This window comes from Macrobrachium nipponense, chromosome 30 (assembly GCF_015104395.2).
Source record: "Macrobrachium nipponense isolate FS-2020 chromosome 30, ASM1510439v2, whole genome shotgun sequence".
Taxonomy (NCBI): Eukaryota; Metazoa; Arthropoda; class Malacostraca; order Decapoda; family Palaemonidae; genus Macrobrachium; species Macrobrachium nipponense.
The window spans coordinates 35,722,709-35,746,377 of record NC_087218.1 but is presented as its reverse complement, the minus strand read 5'-3'; the positions used below and the strand labels follow the sequence as shown (position 1 = coordinate 35,746,377).

General features: G+C 42.4%; 1 protein-coding gene across 1 annotated transcript in view; it reads left to right on the top strand.

The window, feature by feature from the left end:
- Positions 1–1,886: 1,886 nt before the first annotated feature.
- LOC135202113 (DNA replication ATP-dependent helicase/nuclease DNA2-like) overlaps positions 1,887–23,669 on the top strand; it is a gene marked incomplete at its 5' end in the record, with an annotated part of 61,953 nt that continues 40,170 nt past the window's right edge. The window contains 8 exon segments of the mRNA XM_064231364.1: positions 1,887–2,004; positions 6,535–6,577; positions 6,580–6,634; positions 15,496–15,640; positions 16,726–16,826; positions 17,113–17,265; positions 17,580–17,731; positions 19,184–19,296. Of these exon segments, the coding sequence (XP_064087434.1) occupies positions 1,887–2,004; positions 6,535–6,577; positions 6,580–6,634; positions 15,496–15,640; positions 16,726–16,826; positions 17,113–17,265; positions 17,580–17,731; positions 19,184–19,296 (880 nt within the window).

The window sequence follows — 23,669 nt, the reverse complement described above, 5'->3', positions numbered from 1 at the left end:
GACAAAGTGACAGACAAAATCTTGGACTTTCCTTAAGGTGAGGAATTTCCTCACTAGTTTGGTAAAACACTCATATTTTTTATTCCCCTCCTTCGCAAGATCATGTTATAATTGCATCGTTCCAAATGGGGTAATGCCATTAGTGCTCCTCATAAGGTGCACTGTAGGCATTACTTAGGTTCTTTACAGCATCTCTTCGGCTCTTAGCTGCAACCTCTTTCATTCCTTTTACTGTACCTCCATTTTATATTTTCTTTCTATCTTACTTTCCACCCTCTCCTAACAATCAATAGTGCAACTGCGAGGTTTCCCTCCTGTTACACCTTTCACACCTTTTTACTGATAGCTTCTGTTTTGCACTGAATAACCTCATAAGCCCCAGCTCTTAGTCTAAATTCAATATTGTATTCTATATCTGCAGCTGTTCAAAAATTCTTCATGAACCCTTAAGAGCCAGGCTCAAAAAGCAATATGCACCACCCCAGACCAGGCAAATTTTGAAGTCAGCCAATTTAAAAAAAAAATACACCAATGGAAATAGGAAGATATGCAAATGCAGCACATGGTGTAAGAAAAAAAATTCTCCCTTCCTTTCATAGGAAGTTGAAAGTGACTATTTACAACCCCTTTTGGGGGCTCTTTTACAAAAAAATCTTACGTTTTACCAAGTTATACATTTCTCTAGTAGTTTATTTTATTTATTTATTTTTAAAATCATTATTATAGCTCCCACAATATCAATACAGCTAAGAACTAAAATCAGTAACAAATTCTGAGTATATTTGTTGTAAAATATTTATATAAATTTACTGAGATCGAAGATGCAGTAACATGTTTGGATTATACATACATGTTTTTTCTAATATTTCTCTGCTCTTTTCTTTGCAAAATACAATTATAACTGACATAGTATATCATGAAAGATAAGAACTAAAACCAACAGCAACCCCCTGGTATATTTATGAGCAAATAGATAAAAAAATATGTCATGGGAGAAAGAGAAACACAATATGCCCTCTTGAAGTTAAAAACACAACTAACCTCTTTCCCGCCCGATTCTTCCAAATCAATGGCACATAATATTGATGCACACCTTGAGTGAATCCGCCCACCACTCAAAACTTGTTACAGTGAACACCCCCTCCCCCCATATTCGCGGACTCACATAGTCGCGGATTTCTCTCTGGAGCATATATCTCCATTATTGCGGAAAATTTGCTTATTCTCAGTGTTTTTCTATGAGAAATATCCACAAATTCCTGTTTTTATTTTTTCATCAATTTCATCATAAAATGCACTGTTCATGATAGAACAATTTAAAAATCCAGGAATAAACATTTTTAGTGGGTTTTCTTGAGTTTTAACTAACTAAATAGGCAGTTTTAAGCATTTTTATAGGGGTTTCAATGTCAGGCAGTCCCCGGGTTACGCCATTCCGAGGTTAAGGCGCTTCTCAATTATATTCATCAGACATTATTTCCAGGGTTATGACGCATGTTCCAGAGTTACGGCACCTACAACGCTCATCTGGCAGATGAAATATGATACCAAAAATGCAAAATAATCAATATTTGAAGGTTTTTTTATGAAAAATGCAATAAGAAGTCAGTTTACATAGTTTTCAATGCACCCCAAAGCATTAAAAGTAAACTTTTCTTAGGATTTTTTTACGATGTTCCGGCTTACAACGTGTCTCAAGAACGGAACCCCCGTCATAACCCGGGGACTGCCTGTATATTGTTACTCGTGATGGTATCCGTCCATTAAGAATTAACCCTTTCTTTCTTGTCTGAACACTGATGGTGTCATATGTATAGTCTCTAATTCTAACATAGTTGAAAAGAACATAAGATGTTTGTTTTGTGGAACTGTTCTAAAATTTCTAGGGATGGAGCTATGGAGGAAGTTCCTGCAGGTGAAAAGGAGAAGAAAGGTCTTATCCAGCTGAGAAATGAGATGATATATTACCTAACAGCTCACCCAACAGTTGTGGAAGGAAGTAGTGTAAGTAGCGAATGCGATTGGGTCAACTGTAATGTAATTACTGTTTCTGAAAGTATTTCATTACTTAATGAGCTAAATGCGTTTCAAAATTTGCCGACTTATTTGTTTGTGCAGAAATGTTCAAATGACATGGTCTATAGCCTCCTTAGTATACTTGGTTAAAAAGGGGGCCTCCAATCGCTTGACAACATTGACATATCTCCATTTCTTGTGGGTAACTCATGGATTGTGGATACCCTTTTCTTCCTAAGACCTTGACATGTTGTAATCCTCTTTGGTATTTCCTGGCTCTCTTTCTCTTGTAAACAACGGAGTTTAGAGCTAACTTCTTTTAGAAACATTATGATAATGGAGACGTGAGCATAAATTAAATGAAATTTAAATCTTAACTATCACCAGGTGACTCTCTCCCTTCTTTAAATATAGATTAAAAATTTTAGACTGTTTTTTTTCATATTGCTTTCAGTAATTATTAGTCTAGTTTGTCCCTTTTGAATAAGTAGAGTTTTTTGTTTTTTCTTGTATCTGACGTCTGTCGAGGTTGTTTCATGATTGCACATATGTCATTTGAAGAATAATCCCTATGCATTGGAAATGCTCTCTCTCTCTCTCTCTCTCTCTCTCTCTCTCTCTCTCTCTCTCTCTCTCTCTCTCTTCTCCTCTCGCTCTCTCTCTCTCTCTCTCTCTCTCTGATGTATTTTTAAAGCTTTGTCTTGGGTAATTTCCTTGGAGAAAAATTTATAGACATTATACTACGTATATAACTTCCTTTGTTTGAGGGCTGATGCTTTCTTTTGGGGAGATAGATATCCATTAGTCCTTGTGTTGACCTATGTAGAGGTTCTTTAATGGAATTTATTTATCCAGGGCTACTGGCCCAAAACTCTAATTGTCTCGCCTTAGGGTAAACGCAGATGTGGTAGAACTAGAGAAGGTCCTGTTACATTGTCTTTGATTTAATTTTATATTCTGTTTCGTGATGGTATTATTATCATGAAACTGCCATTAATTATCATGAGATGTGTTTCTTAACCCTTAAACGCCGACTGGACATATTTTACGTCGACATTTTTTGTCTCTCGGGTGCCGACTGGACGTATTTTACGTCGACATAGAAAAGTTTTTTTTAAATTCGCGGAAAAATACTTTTAGGCCTACCAGCCGAAAACTCTTGAATCACGTGCCTTGGGGGATGCTGGGAGTTCAGGATCAAGGTGTTGTTTTGTTTACAATCGTTACGCAGCGCGCAAGCGCGAATTTCTTTCTTGCCGCACTAAAAAGTATCTGTGACATATCTCGGAAATTATTTCGTCACTTTGACATAATTTTTTTTACCATTTTAAATTAGCCCTTACATGTAGTATTATATATGAAAAGTGTGCATTTTTTATGTAGAATACAGCAAAAAAATACTCATGATTGTAGCTTTCATCAGTTTTGAGATATTTTCATATAAATAACGATAAGTGCCAAAATTTCAACCTTCGGTCAACTTTGACTCTACCGTAATGGTCGAAAAACGCAATTGTAAGCTAAAACTCTTATATTTTAGTAATATTCAATCATTTACCTTAATTTTGCAACTAATTGGACGTCTCTAGCACAATATTTCGATTTATGGTGAATTTATGAAAAAACTTTTTCCATACGTCCGCGCGGTAACTCTTCCGAAAAAAATCATACTTGCGATTGTGGTAATGTTTGCACCATTTTAAATTAGCCGTTACATAAAGTTTTATATATGAAAATGTGCGCAATTTCATGCACAATACAACTAAAAACAACCCATGGTTGTAGCTTTTATCTATTTTTGAAATATTTTCATATAAAAAATGATAAGTGAAATTTTCAACCTTCGGTCACTTTGACTCTACCGAAATGGTCGAAAAACGCAATTGTAAGCTAAAACGCTTATATTCTAGTAATATTCAAGCATTTACCTTCATTTTGTTTTTGCAACAAATTGGAAGTCTCTAGCACAATATTTCGATTTATGGTGAATTTATGAAAAAAATAACATTTTCTTTACGTCCGCGCGGTAACTCTTCCGAAAAAATCATACGTGCGATTGTGGTAATGTTTTGCACCTTTTATTTTTAAATTAGCCTTTACATAAAGTTTTATATATGAAAATGTGCACAATTTCATGTATAATACAACAAAAATAGTTGAAGGTTGTAGCTTTTCTCATTTTTGAAATATTTGCATATAAATCACGATAGAAAAAAACCACGTTCGGTCAAATTTGACTCTACCGAAATGGTCGAAAAAACGCAATTGTAAGATAAAACTCTTACAGTCTAGTAATATTCAGTCATTTATCTTCATCGTGAAAAACAAATTTGAAGTCTCTAGCACAATATTTAAATTTATGGTGAATTTTTAACAATCTTTCCTTCCCTCCACGCGCGGATTCTCCGCCACAAATCTCCGAAATGCCTAAGTCCCATTCTCAGAATATTTGCTCCGTTTCATATTAGGCATTTCATAGAGTTTTATATATGAAAATGTGCGCAATTTCATGTAGAATAAAACGAAAAATATTTGAAAGTTGTAGCTTTTCTTATTTTCGAAATAATTGCATATAAAAAAAAATATATTAAAAAAAATTCGACATTCAGTCAACTTTAACTCAACAGATATGGTCGAAAACTGCATTTGTAAGCTAATATTCTTATAGTATAGTAATATTCAATCATTTTGTCTTCATTTTGAAAGAATTGGAAGTCTCTAGGACAATATTTAGATTTATGGTGAATTTTTGAAAAAATTATTTGTTTACGTCCGCACGTTACGAATTCATGCATTATTTTGTGATAATGTTTTCTCTGTGTTGCTTTTATCGTTTTACAATGTGTTATATACCAAAATGATCGCAATTTAGTGTACATTACAACGAAAAAAAAAGTAACTTGTTACCTTTAACTGTTTTGCGCACAGCGTGATTTAAATACAATTATATATGAAATTTCGTTTTTGCGCTATCATATATCGCATTATTTATATATGATAATGATAATTTTTTTCATTTCTGATGGTTGCATACTAAACTTCAGGCAATGACAAAAAAAGGAGCCAAAAATGAACTCTTAATCTTGAAAACTAAGCGAGCTGTGATTTTTTGAAAAAAATATTTTTTCCGCTTCCGCGCTCACTCTGAAACGTCTCCGGCACACGGGAGACATTTTTTTTTTTTACCGCTTCGGCGTTTATGGGTTAAATAAAGCCTTTTCTTGACCATGGAATGAAGGGGCTGGTTATAAATACTGTTATGGGTTTGTATGAAAAAATTAACTTTTTTTTTTTTTTTTTAAACAACATTTTTGCCATTCTATTCAACAGTTTATAGGTGAGGTATTGATAGACATGTAGTTGCAGACAGGCTGGTATTGAGCAAGCTCAGTATCCATCGGTATCGGTTGTATATACATCAGCATTAATTACTAAATGGAAACTTTATGGTAACATTAGACACAAGGAAACTGAGTTGACAGTTTATATGTTTCAGCACAAATAAAATAAAGTGGGTTGTATTGACAAAATTCAATGTCTTAAATTTTTTTTTTTTTAGTACCTAGTAAAACTGGTCCCTGTATGTATTGTTAAAGCTGATAAAGTTACTGTAAAAACTTTGTGAAATTACAGATTCCAAAACTACCAAACTTACCGGAACCAATTAGTTTTGAAAGGGCTTGCAGCAGATGTGCCCATCTGTTAACGTGCTCAGTATATCAGAAGAGCATCGAAGAAATAACCCTAGACCCATCTCACGCCATGTCCACACTGATTCCACAAGCAACAGGACATCTTATGCAGGTGCAGTATTTCATAGAATTTGCTCAAGTGTGGCCCTAGATGATTAAAATGTTTGTGTGGTTTTTAACACAAAATTTTTTTTAGTATGGAATCTGTATTGAAGGGACATGAGGGTTATACTGGTGAAAATTATAGATGGGCAAAATGTTGCATCAAGAATGTTGATTGTAAATGGCCACTTAACCTTCATTGGTCAGGAAAGTGTTGTATCTTAAGTGAGAACATTATTCTTAGCCCATTGTTGTTTCCCTAGAAGTTGATAATGTAGTGCGTATAGCTTTGAATTATTGCAGATGTTAGTCTACAGTATAAATTTCTTTAAAAATCATAACTTTTCTAGTTGAGATGTTGCGTTATAAAATTAGAAGTCCCTACTTTTTGGCCTAGTGAATTCTTATTCAATTTTAGCTTTTATGAAATTATGGGAAAGCTTCTACCATAGGAAATCTGATAGCAAACTTTGTGTCTTATGAAGTGTTACTTTTTTTATTCCCATTATGCTAAGCATTCCCATTGTGCCAGGTCAAATTTTTGTAGCCAAAGTTTAATTATTTACTGTAAAGAATGAAGCACTAGTTAATAGTTATGTAAGACTTGCTGTATTGCAGGTCATTACAGCGAAACAATTCATCCTTATGTACTGCTTTTGACTAGATGAAAAATTTATGTAATGCATTTGATGCTATATTATTTTTTTTTTTTAGAGTCATTTAGACTATTTTCCGACTTTGGTGCCTACTTCTGCACTTAGAAATAGCTGTCACAAGAAGGATGGTGCCATTCGAAATCTTTGGTGTCAGGATGCTTCCAAAAGGTAATGTGTTAATTTGTTTTTGTCACTTGGCTTTTGTATGTTTACACAAATTCAGACATGTTTTACTCAGCTCCAGTCTGCTGACTTCTTGTTTGAATGGTTAAGAATGGCCAAGTTTGTGGTTTAGTCCAGAAGATATGATCTTTTGTTTCCTCAGAAAACAGTGGCATATATGATTTGCAAAGTAAGGTTATCTCCTGGAGGGAAAGTCAATTTATGACAGAACCAAAACATTTAATTGTTCCGATACGAATACAAACCATCAGCCCTTAATAATAGGAATGTAACTTGCGGCAGCTGGAACCGGTCGTAAGCTTTGAACAAGGGAGTTCGTTAGTTAACTGCTTGTCCGACAGTTAGCGCACCGCGCGACTGGAAGGTGAAGATTCACTTTTGCTTTCGGCCGCGCTGGGTGATAGACGTGTTCTCCACTTCTTTCTGCCCGCCTTTCGTCGTATGCTTTGTTTTCTCCAAACCTGTGTTTGCTTTTGTGTGAATTGTGTCTCAATACTGTAAGTACGTGTGCTTTGTATTATTACCAATTTATTATGGATTCTCGTGAGCTGGAGAGTTCCCCACGCCCCCATCAGCCCGCAGGATTTGCCCTGGTGTGGAGGGCCATAAGTGTGGGGCCTTCCTCTCCTTCTTGGAAGTTGATCCCCATGAATTGTAGTGCTTGGTGTCGTGGGCACAAATGCTCTCGCGCCGAGCCCTGTGATATTTGTGTTTTGTGGTTGGAGGAGTAGTGGGCGCGCTTTGAGGGGAGGAGGAAGGGAAGCGGACGTAAGCCTGCCAGGGAGTCATCGGAAAGTTCTCCGGCTACTCCCCTGGTCACGGACACGTCGTCTTCTTTCCTCCCTCCATCTCAGCTCCTGCGTATGGCTCCTTCCCCTTCGGGGGGGAGGGGGGTGGGGGGGGGTCTCGCTCTTCTCCTCGCCCGATCCGTCGAGCGTGGAGGAGGAGGCAAGGTACCCCAACATACAATTGTACTCGGGGTCTTCCATTCGCTCGGGGTGGGGACTTGTCCCCCCCCGGGCGAGGAGGAACCCCTCCTACTAACCCGACTTTTGCCTCCTCAGGTGCAACTGCCGCGGGGGATGACCTCGGCCAGGTGTGTCTCCATTGGGTCTCCAGGGGACATCGAGTGTTCGGGGGCTGTAGCATGACCTGGCGAGTGGCTCTGCTCCGGTCACGCACTGTCCGATAACCACCACCACCGTGTAGACCCCAGGGTATGCCGCCCCCCCCCTCACCTGGTTTATACGCAGCATATTGTTACGGTGACCCCTTCAGCTGTAGTGCAGGCGCCGTTCCCTAGCGTTCCGAGGAGGGTCGTAACACCGCCGCATGGGTTCGCCACTCTCGCCCCAGCCCCCGACTTTCGGTGCCCAAAGAGCTCACCCCTGGACCTGCCACCATTACCCAGGAGGTTGCTGGCCGCTGCTCTGCCTCCTGCTGTTCCTGCCGTACCTGACTTTCCTGCCTTACCTGGACCAGCCCCTGCCGATGTCGCTCCTGCCCGTGGTGTTGCTGCTCCAGTTGCAGGTCCTTCTGGACAGGTGCAGCCCGGCCGTGTTGCTTCGGCAATTGCCCCAGCTCCGTCCTGGATGGAGGATCTGACGACTGTCCTGAGGAAGCTGACGAAGAAAAAGAGGAAGAGGGAGGAAGGTGTCGTCGTCATCGTCTTCTTCTGCTGCCGCCTCTTCCCCTTCGGCTTCCAAGGCTTCACGGCTGAGGAAGAAGAAGGCTGTCTCCTCCCCCCGTAAGAAGTCTCCTTCAGGAACTTCTAAGGGCCCGTCTCACTCCGGTGGGACGGGGGGGTCTTCCGCGAGCGGGGCCCGTCTCTCCTTCCGCAAGGAAGAAGTCGGGGACCAGAGGGGTACCGCCTAACACCAGTACCTCCTCACATGGTGCTAGGGGCTCTGCCACTGCATCAGGTTCCGTCTTGGCCTCTCGTTCGCGAGAGGTACCGAGTGTGCAGTTGCCTGCGGGTGACCATGCAGCCAAAGTCCAGGCTTCCGAGTTTGCATGGCGCCAGGACCGAGGCACAGAGCGGAAGACAGGTGAGAGTCGCTCAGGTGGCTCCTGCCAGGCCAGCGATCGCTCTCGTAGCGATACTCGGGCTCTCCCAGGGTTTAATGCGACGGTCCCAGACTGGCCGCAGGTTGAGACAAGGAAGATGTCTCCTCGGTCGCTGGCAGCAGCTTGACGCGCCGTGAGGACAGGCCCAGCTCCCACAGGCCCCGCTCCCACAGCGACAGCAGACTCTGCAGGTCCCCTGACCGCCGCTCCCACCGGGACCAGGCAGGTAGGGGAACCAACAGTAGCTCCTCTGACGCTCGGGACCGGAGCTGTTGTTCTCGGTCCAGCCGCGCGACTAGGCCTGCAGCTCGATCGCCGCCACAGGTTGGCGATCGCCTGCAGCCCCCCAAGCACACCGGTTCTGCCGCTGAGCGAGGGGGAAGCGTCAGGTCTTCCTCTCCGATCCCTTCAACTTCCTCTGGCTACACTGGGAAGAGCGAGGTGATCCGGAGTGACCGTGAGGAGCGCGCTCCTCACAGTCCCACCATGACGCCCTACGAGCCTGGCATGGTCCTAGGACCGACCAGGTCATACACGCAAGTGGCAGGAGGAGACCAGGAGGGGTCTATTGCAGTTCCTTCTTTGGAAGGAGGAGGGTTTCGGGAGGCGCTCTTGTTGGAGGGACTTGACGGTCCTACTCCACAAGACGCGGTCACTCCCAAGATCCAGAGGTCGTTTGCAGAGGTTATTGCGCTGATTCGTCATCACAATGACCTCGGGGAAGGATCGCTGCTCCCACCTTCTGAGCCTACCTCCAGGCTCGAGTTGTTCTGGGGTCCTAAGAAGGAATCCAAGACGATGGTGGGTCTGCCGCAATCGGCTCTGGCTGACTTGGTGCTAGGCCAGGTGGACTCTCTCGTCTCCAGACAGGAGGGTTCGCTACGGTCTGGCAGGTCTTCCAAGCTACTTCCCCCGCCTCTACTGCGACAGAGGAGATTCTACGTGCCATCGGAGGACCCTTTGCCGCCCAAACATGTTAACCCGGAACTAGCTAGGCTAACTCTGGGGGTGTCTCTACAGCAGCTCCTGTCGGAGAACTTACTCGCAGCAAGAGGCACTCGCCTTGGAATCAACTGCCATGGCGGCATTCAGAGCAGTCTCCTGGTTAGACCTGCGGTCCCTCACGGTGTCTAAGGTCGCGACCACTTCGGGAAATATCACTCCTGAAGGTGACCCGGCTTTCGGGAGACTGTGCCAGTCTGGAGGTAGAGCCATCTACCTAGCCCACCAGACGGCAAACCTGTGAGCCAACCTGGTTCTTCGGCGTAGGGACGCAGCCCTCACCCGAGTGACCAGGGTGGCTGGGCGTGAGGCGGCTCTGGGTCTTCGCAACGGACCGGTGCGGAGTTCCTCCTCTCTCTTCCCAGGAGAGATGGTGGACGCTGCGGTGGAGCGATGGCGCACTGATGACAGTGACCGTCTAGTACACCAGGCAGTCTCGAAGGCATCTGGGCAGCCTCAAGCTACTGCGGCCAAGCCCAAGAGTTTGGTTAGCGCTTCCTCTGCGGCCAAGACGATCGCATCGTCTAGGCCCAGGGGAAAGACTCTGCCTTCGACTTCTTCTAGGAGCGACCTTAACCAGCCCTCCTCACGAGGGGGAGCTGGGAAGAAGTCGAAGAGAGGTGGGAAACGCTAGGGACGGCGTTCTCCCTCACCTGCTGCCGGAAGTGTGGGGCTGCTTGGCGAGCCATTGGGCAACATGGCAGCGCTTTGGAGCGGAGACCTGGATAGTAGACGTCCTTCGGGAGGGGTATCTACAGTAATACCTTGGGTTACGAATTTAATCCGTTCCAGAACCTGCTTCGTAACCTAAAAAATTCGTAACCTAAATGGATTTTCCCATAAGAATGTTATAAAAGCAAATAATGCGTTCCACCGACCATGAATGACCATTTCAATTCATATTTTTCCATTTATTTTTGTTCGCTAAGGTTGAAAAATTCGTGTAGGAATTACATAAAATTATAAAATTGAAGAATGAAATTAAATATAAACACTAGATTTAATATGCATGCACAGTAAAACCTGAAAACTTTACCTTTGGCGAGTGTGGCTGCTGGCTTGATGGAGACGGGAGGAGGGGAAGGGTGAGGAGGAGAGGATTAGGGCTTGGGGGGGAAATCTCCCTCCGTGAACACTTCTGGAAGACTTTCTGGTTCTTTCTCTAGAGAGCACCGTTCACTACGATCACTAATTTTACGCTTACGCGACACTGTGTTGTCTTTCACAATTTTGAAAAAATATTTTTCTATGGAGGCTTGCTTTTGCCTGTTCTTTAAAATTTTATAGAAATGACCACCCACCCCATTATCGATAAACAAATTTGTTTCACTCTTGCGAGCCTTTTCGCAAATGATGCTCTCACTTACGGAATCTCCTGCCAGCTGCTTCTCGTTTATCCAAACCATGAGCAAATTTTCTACATCGTTGAGAATATAAGGCCGTTGTTTCTCAATACTGTGACACCTTTTGATGCTTTACTGGCTTTAATTTCTTCCTTTTTCTTCAAAATAATGTAGATCGTTGATTGCGACCGCTTGAAGAATGCTGCAATGTCTTTCACGTGCTCGCCTTTATCATGCATTTGGATAATTTCCTTCTTCATTTCGACTGTAATCATCTCCTTCTTTCTTATGCTTTCCTTCTTGCTGCTTGCCTTCGTCATAGTAATGTATAAGCACTATCACGGAAACACAACACGTCGCAAATCACTAAGCAAATTTGAGAGCGTATCACAGACAGATGCGTTCAATCTTACCACCAGCGAGATAGTGAAAGAGATATGGTTTAAAAAGGGTCAAGGGATGCGTGGGAGGAAGTCACGTGACCCTCGTTAAGTTTTGGCCGAAAAAAAATTGCGTTCGCAGATCCCACGCTCATCCGATGTCCGATGTAAACAAAGCAGGCGTAAGTTTTGGCCGAAAAAAATGCGTTCGCAGATCCCACACTCATCCGATGTCCGATGTAAACAAACAAAGCAGGCGGCCTCCTCCCATGATGGAAATTCGCGCATTCGTATTCCAAGTGAAATTCGTATTCCAGAATGAGGGCGTCACTTCGTAAGTTAAAAAATTCGTATACTAATCGGTTTCGTAACCCAAAGTATTACTGTACTACTCTTCGAGTCTCGGCCACCCTCACCTCAACCCGGTCCACCTTCAGACCTACGTACCCGGAACATCCAAGGACGTAGCACTTCGGCAGGAATTCCTAGCCATGCTGAGCAAAGGAGCTGTGGAGATCGTCGGGGATCTTTTCCTGGTGGAGAAGTCTTTGGAGGGCTGGCGCCCGGTGATAGATCTCTATCCCCTGAACCGATTCGTTCGCCAGTCTCGGTTCACGATGGAGACGGCATGCTCTGTGCTCGACTTCATGCTTTCGGTGGACTTGAAGGATGCATATTTCCAGATACCCGTTCATCAGTCCTCCAGGAAGTACCTCCGCTTCATCCTCGACAGGACAGTGTACCAATTCAGGGCACTTTGCTTCGGTCTCTCAACCGCCCCACAGGTGTTCACGCGAGTGTTCACTCTGGTGTCTGCTTGGGCCCACTCGTCAGGGATACGTCTCTTGAGGTATCTCGACGACCGGTTAGTCCTGGCGAGCTCCCACTCACAGTTGCTACGGGACAGGGATCGACTCCTTGATTTCTGCTGCAATCTGGGGATTGTGGTGAACTTCGAGAAGTCAGATCTCGAGCCCAAGCAGAGGATGAAGTACCTGGGTATGCTGATCGATATGGTAGTAGGATGAGTCTTCCCCACAGACTCGCGGTGTCAGCAGATTCAGGGAGGCAGCCTACCAGTTCCTGTCTCGGCAGGAACAGCCAGCTCAGCAGTGGCAAGTCGTGATCGGCCACCTGTCGTCACTCGAGAAGTTAGTCCCTCATGGGCGTCTTCACCTGCGGTCTCTCCAGTGGAGACTAAAGGAGAGTTGGTCACAGGCAAGAGACCCGCCGTACTTTCCCGCGTCCCTCACAGAGGAGGTGAGGCAGGACCTAGCCTGGTGGCTGGACAACAGGAACCTCGTAAGAGGAGTGCCTCTCCGCACTTCTTCTTCCTCTTCTTCTTCATCACGACAAGCACCTTCACTTCAACATCCTGCTGGAGCTCAAGGCAGCTCTCCAAGAGTTCCAGGACCCGCCTGATGGGACACTTGGTGGTGTTGATGTGCGACAACACCACGGTACTGGCATACGTCAACAAAGGGGGCCTAGTTTCCCTCCCGTTGCACCAGTTGACGTTGCAGGTGCACGAGTGGGCCGTGGCTCACTCGGTAGAGCTATCAGCCCGCTACATTCCAGGCAAGAGGAATGTAGTAGCAGACAAGCTCAGCCGTCTGGGATCAGGTGATAGGGACCGAATGGTCCCTACACCCAGACTGGTGGAAAGGCTCTTCAACCTGTGGGGGCGTCAAGTCGTGGATCTGTTCGCCACCCGGCACAACAGGAAACTTCAGATTTTCTACTCGGCTGCGCCGGATCCATGGGCAGCTGTAGAGGACGCTCTTCAACACCCGTGGAACAAACCTTTTCGTTCACGCCTTTCCCCCGTTCTGTCTGATTTGCAAGGTGATCAGCCAAGTGCTGGTCACCCCGAATCTCCGGATGATCCTGGTGGCTCCCAAATGGCCCCAGGCCATTTGGTATCCGGACCTGCTGGCTCTTCTTGCAGGAGCACCGAGAGAGATTCCCCCTTGGCACAGCCTTCTTGTCCAGACACACGTGGAACGGTACCACCAGTCAGTCCAGTCCCTTCATCTTCACAGCTGGTTGTTATCCACCATCTCTTGCGAGCGAGAAGCTTTTCTCGCCGAGCAGCAGCAGAGATGGCTGGGTACATCAGACAGTTCTCTGCAGCTGTGTACCAGGGAAAGTGGGCCGTCTTCTGGGTTGGTGTCGTAGACGGGGTCTATCTCCTCTCAGAGCCACTCTTCTGCAGGTAGCGGATTTCCTCGTCTTCCTGCGCCGAGAGAAGCTCCTCTCCGTCCCCACAGTCAAAGGATACAGGGCCGCCCTGGCCCTAGTCCTGAAACTGAGGGGAGTGGATATCTTGAACTCGTTCGAGATCTCCTTGCTAATGAGGAGCTTCGAGAGGTCTTGCCCACCCAGGGAACTGGACCCCCGGCCCCCGGGGTGGGATGTGACTCTTGTCTTTAGGAGTCTGACTCGAAGACTCTTCGAGCCACTCCGAGAGTCGTTAGACAGGGATCTGACCCTCAAGACCCTCTTCTTGCTGGGCCTGGCATCAGCAAAGAGAGTAGGGGAACTTCATGGCTTATCCTTCGACGTCAAGCATACCAGGGGATGGGGATCTGTGACGCTCGATTTCGTCCCAAACTTCGTAGCGAAGACTCAGAATCCTTCCGTCCCTGACGACCGGTTCGAGTCATTCACGATCCCCTCCCTACTGGACTTCACCAACAACGATACGGATGAGATGCTGCTTTGTCCTGTGAGGGCGCTACAGCGCTATCTGAAGAGAACACGGCACCTCAGGCCTGAGTGTCGACGCCTCTTCGTTAGCACCGGGGTGACCAAGAAAGAAGTGTCCAAGAACACACTTTCTTTCTGGCTGCGTGAGGTGATCAAGAGGGCGTACGAGGCTGATGGTAGTGACGACATCCGTACCCTTCGTCCGAGAGCCCACGAAGTCAGAGGTATCGGTCCTTCCCTTGTGTTCCGCAAGAACTTCTCCGTGGCACAGGTCCTGAAGGCAGGGGTTTGGATCAACCAGACCTCCTTCACCTCCTACCTCCGGGATATAGCCCACAAGTCCTTGGGACCCGTGGTGGCTTCTCAACAAATTGTGTAGCTTACCCAGCACCCGAGCGGACAGAACAGCATTGCATCTTTGTGTGACTGCATAAATGGATGAGTGAAAGAGGGTGTGACTGGCTTCTCTTCCCCATCTTTTTCTTCCCCTCTACCTGTGGGCAGAGGGACGCGGTCGTCACTACGCTGGAATAGGAGACCGATGCAGGTGAGCTACTCAACCGAGCCCCATGCTACCCCTTTCATTGGGGATAGGAGCGATTATCCACCACTTTCCCCAACAAGGGGGAGGGGGGGAAATGGAAGCCAACAAGAGACAAACCCATGACTTCATATTACCTCTTGCAATAGGAACAAGTTCTTGCTTGCTAGTTTTAAGAGGTACGCTTGCCTCCCTCTTATTACTTGGGTTCAGAGGTCTGACCATTGATCCTGCGGCACATACCCCGATCATTGGGCAGAGGCTAGGATCCCTCCCTCTGCTCTTACGACCAGGGAGGGAACCAGGTTGGACGAACACCAGTCTGTTCATTGACTCAGATTCCTCCCACCAAGAAGTGAGTCTTCCTATTGTTAAAGGACCGATGGTTTGTATTCATATCGGAACAAATAACAATTTGTCAAAAATTGTATTTTTCCTAACTATACAAACCTGAGGTCCTTTACACAGTCCCACCTCATGCCAACCCTCACTGTGTTTTTCCTGGGCCTAAAGCAAAGTGAATCTTCACCTCCCAGTCGCAAAAGCGCTGACTTTCGGACAAGCAGTTAACTACCGAACTCCCTTGTTCGAAGCTTACGACCGGTTTCCAGCTGCCGCAAGTTACATTCCTATTGTTAAAGGACCTCAGGTTTGTATAGTTAGGAAAAATACAATTTTCGACAAATTGTTATATTGTTAATGAGTAGTTAAGGAGATAGTACAGCATAAGTAGATTATGCTTCTTTATTTCTGGAACAAAAATTTTTTGAAATTTTTGATTGTATACATATAATTTTGTTTCAGGGAAGCTTCAGGTGACTGCCTATCCTCATTGATACTAGACTCAAGTTGTGAGGTTCAAGAATACGAAGCAGGTTATTTTCTCCATACTTTCATTCGTTCCCCTTGTCACCCTAACCATGTGAATTTGGAAGATGTTGGCCTCCAGGTATACACTTTTTGTTCGATATTTTTAAATGATGAAATGGATATCAAACTTTGGTTGAGCTTTTAAGTTAGACAAATGGTTGAAATTTGGAATAGGTGATTTTTGTACATTATTGTGATCATGAATTTTAACAGCAAATTAGATTGTGGTCACTACTATTATTAATTGAATATGTACCATCTGGGGGTTGCTATTGTTTTTTATGTTAAAAGTACTGTGTACAGGTTTATTTTAGTGATTTGAATGTGGATATCCTCAGGACTGTGGTCTCCTGTTGGGTCTCGCACTGCTTTAGGAATCTCATTTGCTAGTGGGACCTCACATTGGCCGCTTAGTTTTGGTTTATTACCTGTGATCAAGGATGTGTTGTGTAGTCTGTATAGTGGCTGTGGTGAGTGTGTGCCTTGCTGTTTTATGCAGTGTGTGTATATGCCCATAATGTGTCTTGCTGTTTTATATACCATGGATGTGTTCCTTGTTAACCTAATACTATTTTGCGTACAGTTGTTGCAGTTTTGTGTTTTGCATTGTTATGATATGCATAGTTGTTTATGGACTAAAGGTGTAACATGATGTAATTCATTAGCAGAAATTATAACTGCTAATGAAAATTATTAAAATTAATGGACATGTATGTTGCTAGGAGGCACATGGTGTTCATACAAAAGACAAACTTTTATTTTACCACCAGTACTATTTTTTTTATTGTGAGAAGGCTGCCAGTAGACTTTTGGATATACAGTGGTTATTGTGAGAGGTTCTTGTCTGTGGACAATGGGGCAAGTATAATGTTTATAAGCATTCTTCTATTCTCTACAGAATATTTTCAATCTGATGTCATTTTTCATCTTATGTTTTTCAGTCTAGTTTTCCCTCTTGGGTTACACAGCTTTCAAACACGCCTTTGTCATGTTGCTTCCAAATCTGTTACTGTACTAATTAAGTTCCATATTCTTTCACGTTCCATGTCCAAGAAGTTCCCAAAAAGTCATTTGCTTTGTTAGCAATGTTTAAGAATTAAAATTTATAGGTTGTTCATTAAAATTTACAGTATAGAAGACTTAAAATTAATTTTTTGCTTTCAGGCTTCAGAGAGTGTTGTAATTTCATCTCAGACTGAACTTGCTCTATGTTTAGGAGTTATTTCAAGCTTCAGGAATGGAGGAGTTTGTGTCATCATGGACCGGTAAGCATCAGGCTTATTTATCTCATAGTTTTCAAGTCTACCTCTGTTCAAAGCACTTATAGTGTCTGATATGCATTCTTAATTTTACTACATGGAGCTAATGTGTACTCTTCACATGCTTACTAACATGTTTTGAGCTGTCAGGTTGTTTTCCTCACATTATTTATAATTTTAATGTCTGTATGTAGATACTACTTGAATTATTTTCTATACAATTTGTTTAAAATGGACATAATGATGTTACATGTTCATCCCAGTATAATGTAATTTCTCATTTTATTCACAGAAATCTGAAGGACTATCCCAATTGGCGAAGCAAAATGTTTTCTGTTGACCGGTGTGAGTACCAGAACACAATGAGTATTAACTTCACAAATATTGCCAGGCTTTTGATGGACACCCCAAGGGCCACTGTTTTAAGGTCACTGATTATTGACAAGTAAGTTGATTTTGTATGTTTTCGAGGTTCCTTCCACTCTTGACTCTTGGGTATTTTCTGTTTGTATCCATTTTTTTCCAAGTCCTTATTTATGCCCTTTATCCAGGACATGTTTATTCCTTCTGGTTGCCATCTAGGTATTTGTACCTGTGTGCCAAAACATTATGATTTTTGAGATTGCAGACTGTATTTTTATCATCGAATACCACATCCCCTAGCTAGTTATGACCGTCCTGCCTCCTCCAGCCTTGAATCAAAGCATTTTTTTGTCATCTCTCTTCAGAATCACCTACATTTCCTTCCTTGGATTTCAGAACTGTACCATCCTTCAAGAAAGGCCTTCCACAAGAGGTTGTGAGTAAAGGGAAGCACATCTTGAAGCGGCTGAACAAAATCCAGCAGCGTGCAGTTCTTAGGACACTGATGGCAGATGATTATAGCCTTCTTAAGGGCTTTCCTGGTACTGGTGAGTAAAAATACATTTAGTGCCTACTTTGAGGAAATTTTAACTCCTTATTGCTTTGTATTTAATGTCCAGTGTTTGGTTGGAAAAGGTCTTATTCTAAAGTGGAGAGAACTCGGTTAACGTCTGATCCCACACTGGGAAAAATCCACCTAAAAATGTGGATGGTAATGGTGTCGTATTTTAGGTTAGAAAGAAAGTTTTTTATTCTTTAACCCCTCATATGTAGCAATACATGACAGGTTTTGGGTGGCAGACAGACCCACTCATCGTGAGCTTCAATATTACTCTCCATTGATTTGAAGGAATCAGGCAGGAAAGTATTTTCAATACAGTGGACCCCCTGTATTCGCGTTCTCCAGATTCGCGGACTCACACATTCGCGGATTTCTCTGGGGAACGTTTCCCCGCATTATTCGCGGAAAATTCGTGCATTCGCGGTATTTTTCTGTGATAAATATGGCCACAAATTCCTGGTTTTTTTTTTTTTTTTTGATGAATTTCATCATAAAATGCACTTTTTGTGATAAAACTATTAAAGAAACCAAGTATGAAAATTTTTAGTGGTTTTCTTGAGTTTTAACTAACAAAATAGGCTGTTTTTAGCATTTTCATAGGGGTTCCAAACATTCGCGGGTTCTAACTATTCACAGGGGGTCTGGTACGCATCCCCCGCAAATACGGGGGGACCACTGTATTTCTATAGCCCATAAATTCACTAATGGCAATTTTTAGACTAGCCAAGATCAAGAAGCAAGTAGCTCATGACTTAGTTGTGATCTTGACTTCAAGGGAGCATGTACGGCTGGCCTCTCTCTCTCTCTCACTTGGCATTTTTTATAAATTTGCTCGTAAATATACCCAGGGGTTGTTTGCTGTTGGATTTAGTTCTTATCTTTTATGATAGTATGTCAGTTTTAATTGTAATTTTGCAAAAAAAAAAAAAAAAAAAAAAAAGTGCAAAGAAATATTGGAAAGACATATATATTAAAAAAGTTACATACTGCATCTTTGATCCCAGTAATTTTACCTAAAATATTTTACAACAAATATGCTCAGAATTTGTAACTGATTTTAGTTTCTGTCTGTATTGGTATGGTATGAGCTGTCATTATAATTTTACAAAATAAAGTAAATTTATTTATCAAAAAAAAATACGTATAACTGGTAAAATTTATGAATGTCTTTTAAAAAGAGGTCCTACAAGGGGTTGCAAATAGTCATTTTCAACTTCTTGTAGAAGGTAGGGGAAATTTTTAAATATATTTTTTCTTACACCTAGTGCATTTGCATATCATCCTCTTTCCATTGATATGTTTTTTCTTAAATTGAGCAACCTCAAAGTTCCCCCTACCTGGGGTGCTGCATATTGATTTTTTAACCTGCCTCTTAAGGGATAAAATCTTGTTTATTTCACATCTTCAGTACAAGTATATTTTCAATATTTGTTCACAGGTAAAACATCAACAATTGTTGCCTTGGTTGAGTTGATGGTTGCCCTAGGTCATTCAGTTTTACTAACTAGTTACACCCATTCTGCAGTGGATAACATTCTTCTGAAGCTTAAGGTAAGTGTATAGTAGTCCACATGTGTTTTGTAAAACATTTCAGTGGGGCCCCTGTATTTGCAGACTCACATTCGTAGATATTGCAATACACCCCCTGAACACCTGAACAAGCCCTGGTCACTTACCAGCCCGAACCATCATTTATTAAAAATTTACCAAATCTTTGGTTAAAATAAACGATCAGTGTTGCCAATCTCCTGGCAAACACCCTCGTTACCTAGTTACCAGCCCACCGCTGATAGCCCTGCCTCACGGGCCGGTCACACCTGCCCTCTCACGTCAATCACTTTTCGTTCGCGGTGGAGTACAGATGTATCCACAGCGAACTCCTTTTTGGTCTTGCCCGGCCTTCATTTGCACCTTTGATTTGATTGATTTTGGTGACGAATTACGCATCCCTTTGGATTACGGTTGGATTGCTCTTAATACCTTGCATCAGACATTGATTCTACAAAGGAAGAAAACAACACAAGCTACGACAACGACTACTGCATTCTTGGCCCACGAAATCACAGAAACGACGAGCGGAAGTTCAACAACGTATCGTCTTTGCCAACAATGCAAGAAAAAAAGGATGAGTACCCTATGACACGATAGTCATTCCTTATGCGTAAATTGTAGGCCTGTTCAATATAATGTACAGACCAGATGTTTGAAATGTCAGGAGTGGTCTTTGGACCAGATGTAGTGTATCTCAAACGTAGGAAAGGTCTCGTATTAAGAAGTAAGTGTAGGCAGGAAGAGACTAACGTAGATCAAGATAAAGACTTAGAGACAGTGCTCTTTAACCTCTTCATTACCGAAAGTTTGTTTGGAGGTAGGTGGGTACCACCATTCAAGTCTACTACACCGCACCGGTTGCATAAAGGTGGTACGCATAGTACCACCAAAACTCCTCTTTTCAGATAGGGACTTCCAATCATTCTGTAATTCGGTTTGAAGAGTTTGGAGCAAAATAAACAGTATGACACGATGCCAGACGTATGATGAACCCAAAAAAATATTATTACTGCTTATAGTAGTGTGTAGGTGACAGATGAACTGCGTCTCAACAAAAATCACAAAACCAGACAAGCGTAAACATGTAATAACTTCTACCCAAGTATAAAAACCAGTTGTATCATCATTTACTGTATATATTTATTTATTCACTTATTACATTTTACAAATAAAAGATATGAACACCAGATAAATAAATAAGGTAAAAATAAAGCCTTATAGTAACTTTATATATAAAAAACCAAACCAGAGAAAAAGCGAAAAAGCGATTTTTTCTGAGGACAAGAAACTTGAAAAAATTAGTTTAGATACCCCTGATGCCCCTAAAGTTGTTTTCTGTGATGAAATAGAACTAGAAACGTAGACGTAGAAAATGACATCGACCAATTTTTGAAAGATATACTATAAAATTTGCGATTTCCATATTTATTGGCAGGGCTTTCGCTTTAGTTTTTGCTCTTTTTTTTGTTATTACGTGCTTATTACTGTTCTATTTTGATAATCTTTATGTGCATGTTCCAGGTGCGATATACCAACATTCTGTAAGACCGAATTTCTATTCAAGACTGTAGTTTTCTCACCGACCACCAGTGTCCCTTGTACAAGGGACACTGAGTTTCACATTTTTTTTCATAAAATCATTATTTTCCCTGTAGGATGATAAAACTAACAGAGAATATGCGTTATTATAGTGCTAATAATACCTGATAATTTCATTAGCCTGTCTTCATTAGTGTATTTTTGGCAAATATTTTTACGATCGGCACCCCTCCAAACTGGAGTCACTACCGAGAGATTCAGTTCGGCAGCGAACGCAATGTTTACATTCTGCTCACCCACCCGGTAAAGAAGGGGTTAAGAGACTTGAGAGTAGGCTGACATCGAGTATGACATCTGTTACCGATTTTATGTCAAGATTAAGTGACGATAGATCGAGCAATAGGGATACTGAAATTACTAATCGTTCTTTTCCAGCTCCCCTGCCTGTTCCAGAACCAGCCCTAACCGGTGCTGGGGGTTATGGGGATCCGCAAGCCCACAGGGCAGGATCCGCCGTCCCCCCTGGCGCGGAGCAGGCAGTGTTGGCAGCAGATTCCCCTTCCCTCGATGTGTAAGTTCTCAGGATGATAAAAACTTAGGTCAGATATAGACGAGTAGGGATAATAGGCTACTAGTGTTTAGTTTAGGAAGAGAAGTGCAAGGGCTTTGCTTTTCGGGTCGGTTTGACTGTTAAAAGTAGTAGTTTATAGAGGCACAGTGTCCTTAGAGCATCTTTAGGCTTTTTCTTGCTTCGAATTCCTTGCATCAGAAGCTTTTAGGCCATGGTTGGTCTTTCAGATATGCTCCTTCGTCTTAAGGTTACTTTCCTCTACTTATACGATACGATAATTGTTGATATCAACTAATTCTCCGTTCAATGCATATTGACTTACGATATTCAGTATGGAGAGAAATCGAATAAAATTAACTACGGTTAGCCTAGTGTTCACGATGATATATCGTATGCATATTCAGTAGCCTAGCCTAGCCTAAAGTATTCGCTGTACAACATATCGATAGTTATTTTTATATTGGCTAACGCTGTAGGCTCAAGGCATTCTGACTTCGGATAATTCAGTACAGGTGTAATTGAAAACGAACGAGAATCCGATCTGAGGATAATTAATATGAATGTAATCGAACAGAATGAAGATCGGATTCTGTCCGACTAAAGCATTATAATTGTATTATATGTATCATCATATTAGCGTAGTATAAACACTAACTCGGCAGTCATTCACGCTGGAATCAGCGGATGACGAATACGGGTTTGCGTCGCCGCATCCATCTCATTCTCTCCTGATTGCGTAAAATGACTAACGTAACAACACTCTCACTTATGCCAAGTTTGTACAAACGTCTTGAAGGAGACGTGTGGTCAACTATGTTGACATTTAACATAGTCAATGAGGTAGGGGCATATAATCAGATGTCAGATATAAGGAATTCGTATGTATGACGTCTTCATACGTTTAACCGACTATTGCCGTCAGTAATTACATTGCGCTTATGTCAATTACAGTTACAAATTATTACCAGTCGTATTATCAAATTACAATAACTGAAATTAATATTAGGCCTAATAAAGTTAATTTAATTACCTTTAAATATTATTTTATTACTTATCAATTAAATTACAATTACACTAGCTTGTCGTCAAACAGCACTATTGTAAGGATGTGTGGCTTGGACTGACAAGGATGCCGGCTAGTCTTTTTTTTTTTTTTTTTTCCTTGGCTCCAGATTCAACCATATCACTTGGTCTCGGCTAATGTTTTTTGTCCCTAGTTAGCATATTAATGAATATCTGGATACTTAACTTATGGAACGAAGTCATACTGTTCGTCTTACGATGTAATTTAAGTCCAAAATTTGACTGATACGTCTCATTGGAAGCTAGTTTTTCCCTCGGGTTAGATGGCGTTAAATTTAGGATTCCGTTCGTTTTTCACTCGTTTTCATAGGTATTACGAACCTTACACTTTATATACTTTATTAATCCTTTGTCTGTGTAAAAAAAACAACAGTAATGAGCTCTTTCATGCCATTAGTTTTCTTTTTACCACGGCTGCTTTTGAATTCATACAAAAAGCTCGGGACTTCTGTCCAGTTTGCTGATGAACGTCATTTTGCCCTTATTTTAGTCTTCAGATTGCATTTATAACAATGAATACAGTAATTACCGTCGCACGCGGATGAATACAATAACGGATGTTGCTATCGGATTCGATTACGGTCACACGCTGATCAATACAATAAAGTGATGATGTTATAGGAGTCGATCGCATTAACAATAAGTTCTCGTTCGGTTGTTCATAGCTGTACGGAGTTATACGAGTATATTATCGTTAAGATATACCCTTTTAACTTTAGAAGAGGGTGCAATTTACTGGAGTGGAGATGTTAGACAATTGTAATTTCTCTCTCTCTCTCTCTCTCTTCTCTCACTTCCCTGATTTTATATTCTCTCTTTATCTTAGACGATTGTACTTCTCTCTCTCTCTCTCTCTCTCACTTCCCTGATTTTATCATTCTCTTTATCCTAGTCCGATTGTGATTTCTTCTCTCTCTCTCTCTCTCGTCTCTCCTCTCTCTCTCTCTCTCTTCTCTCTCTCTCTCGTCTCTCTCTCTCTCTCTCTCTCTCACTTTTCTGATTTCATATTCTCTCATCCTATTTTCCACGCTCTCCTAACACTGGACTCATTGTGCAACAGAGGTTTTTCTTCCTGTCACACCTTTTCAAACTTTGTCAATTTCCCTTCAGCGCTGACTGACCTCATAGGTCCCCAATACTCGACCTTTGGCCTAAATTCTATTTTTAAACCCAACAATCT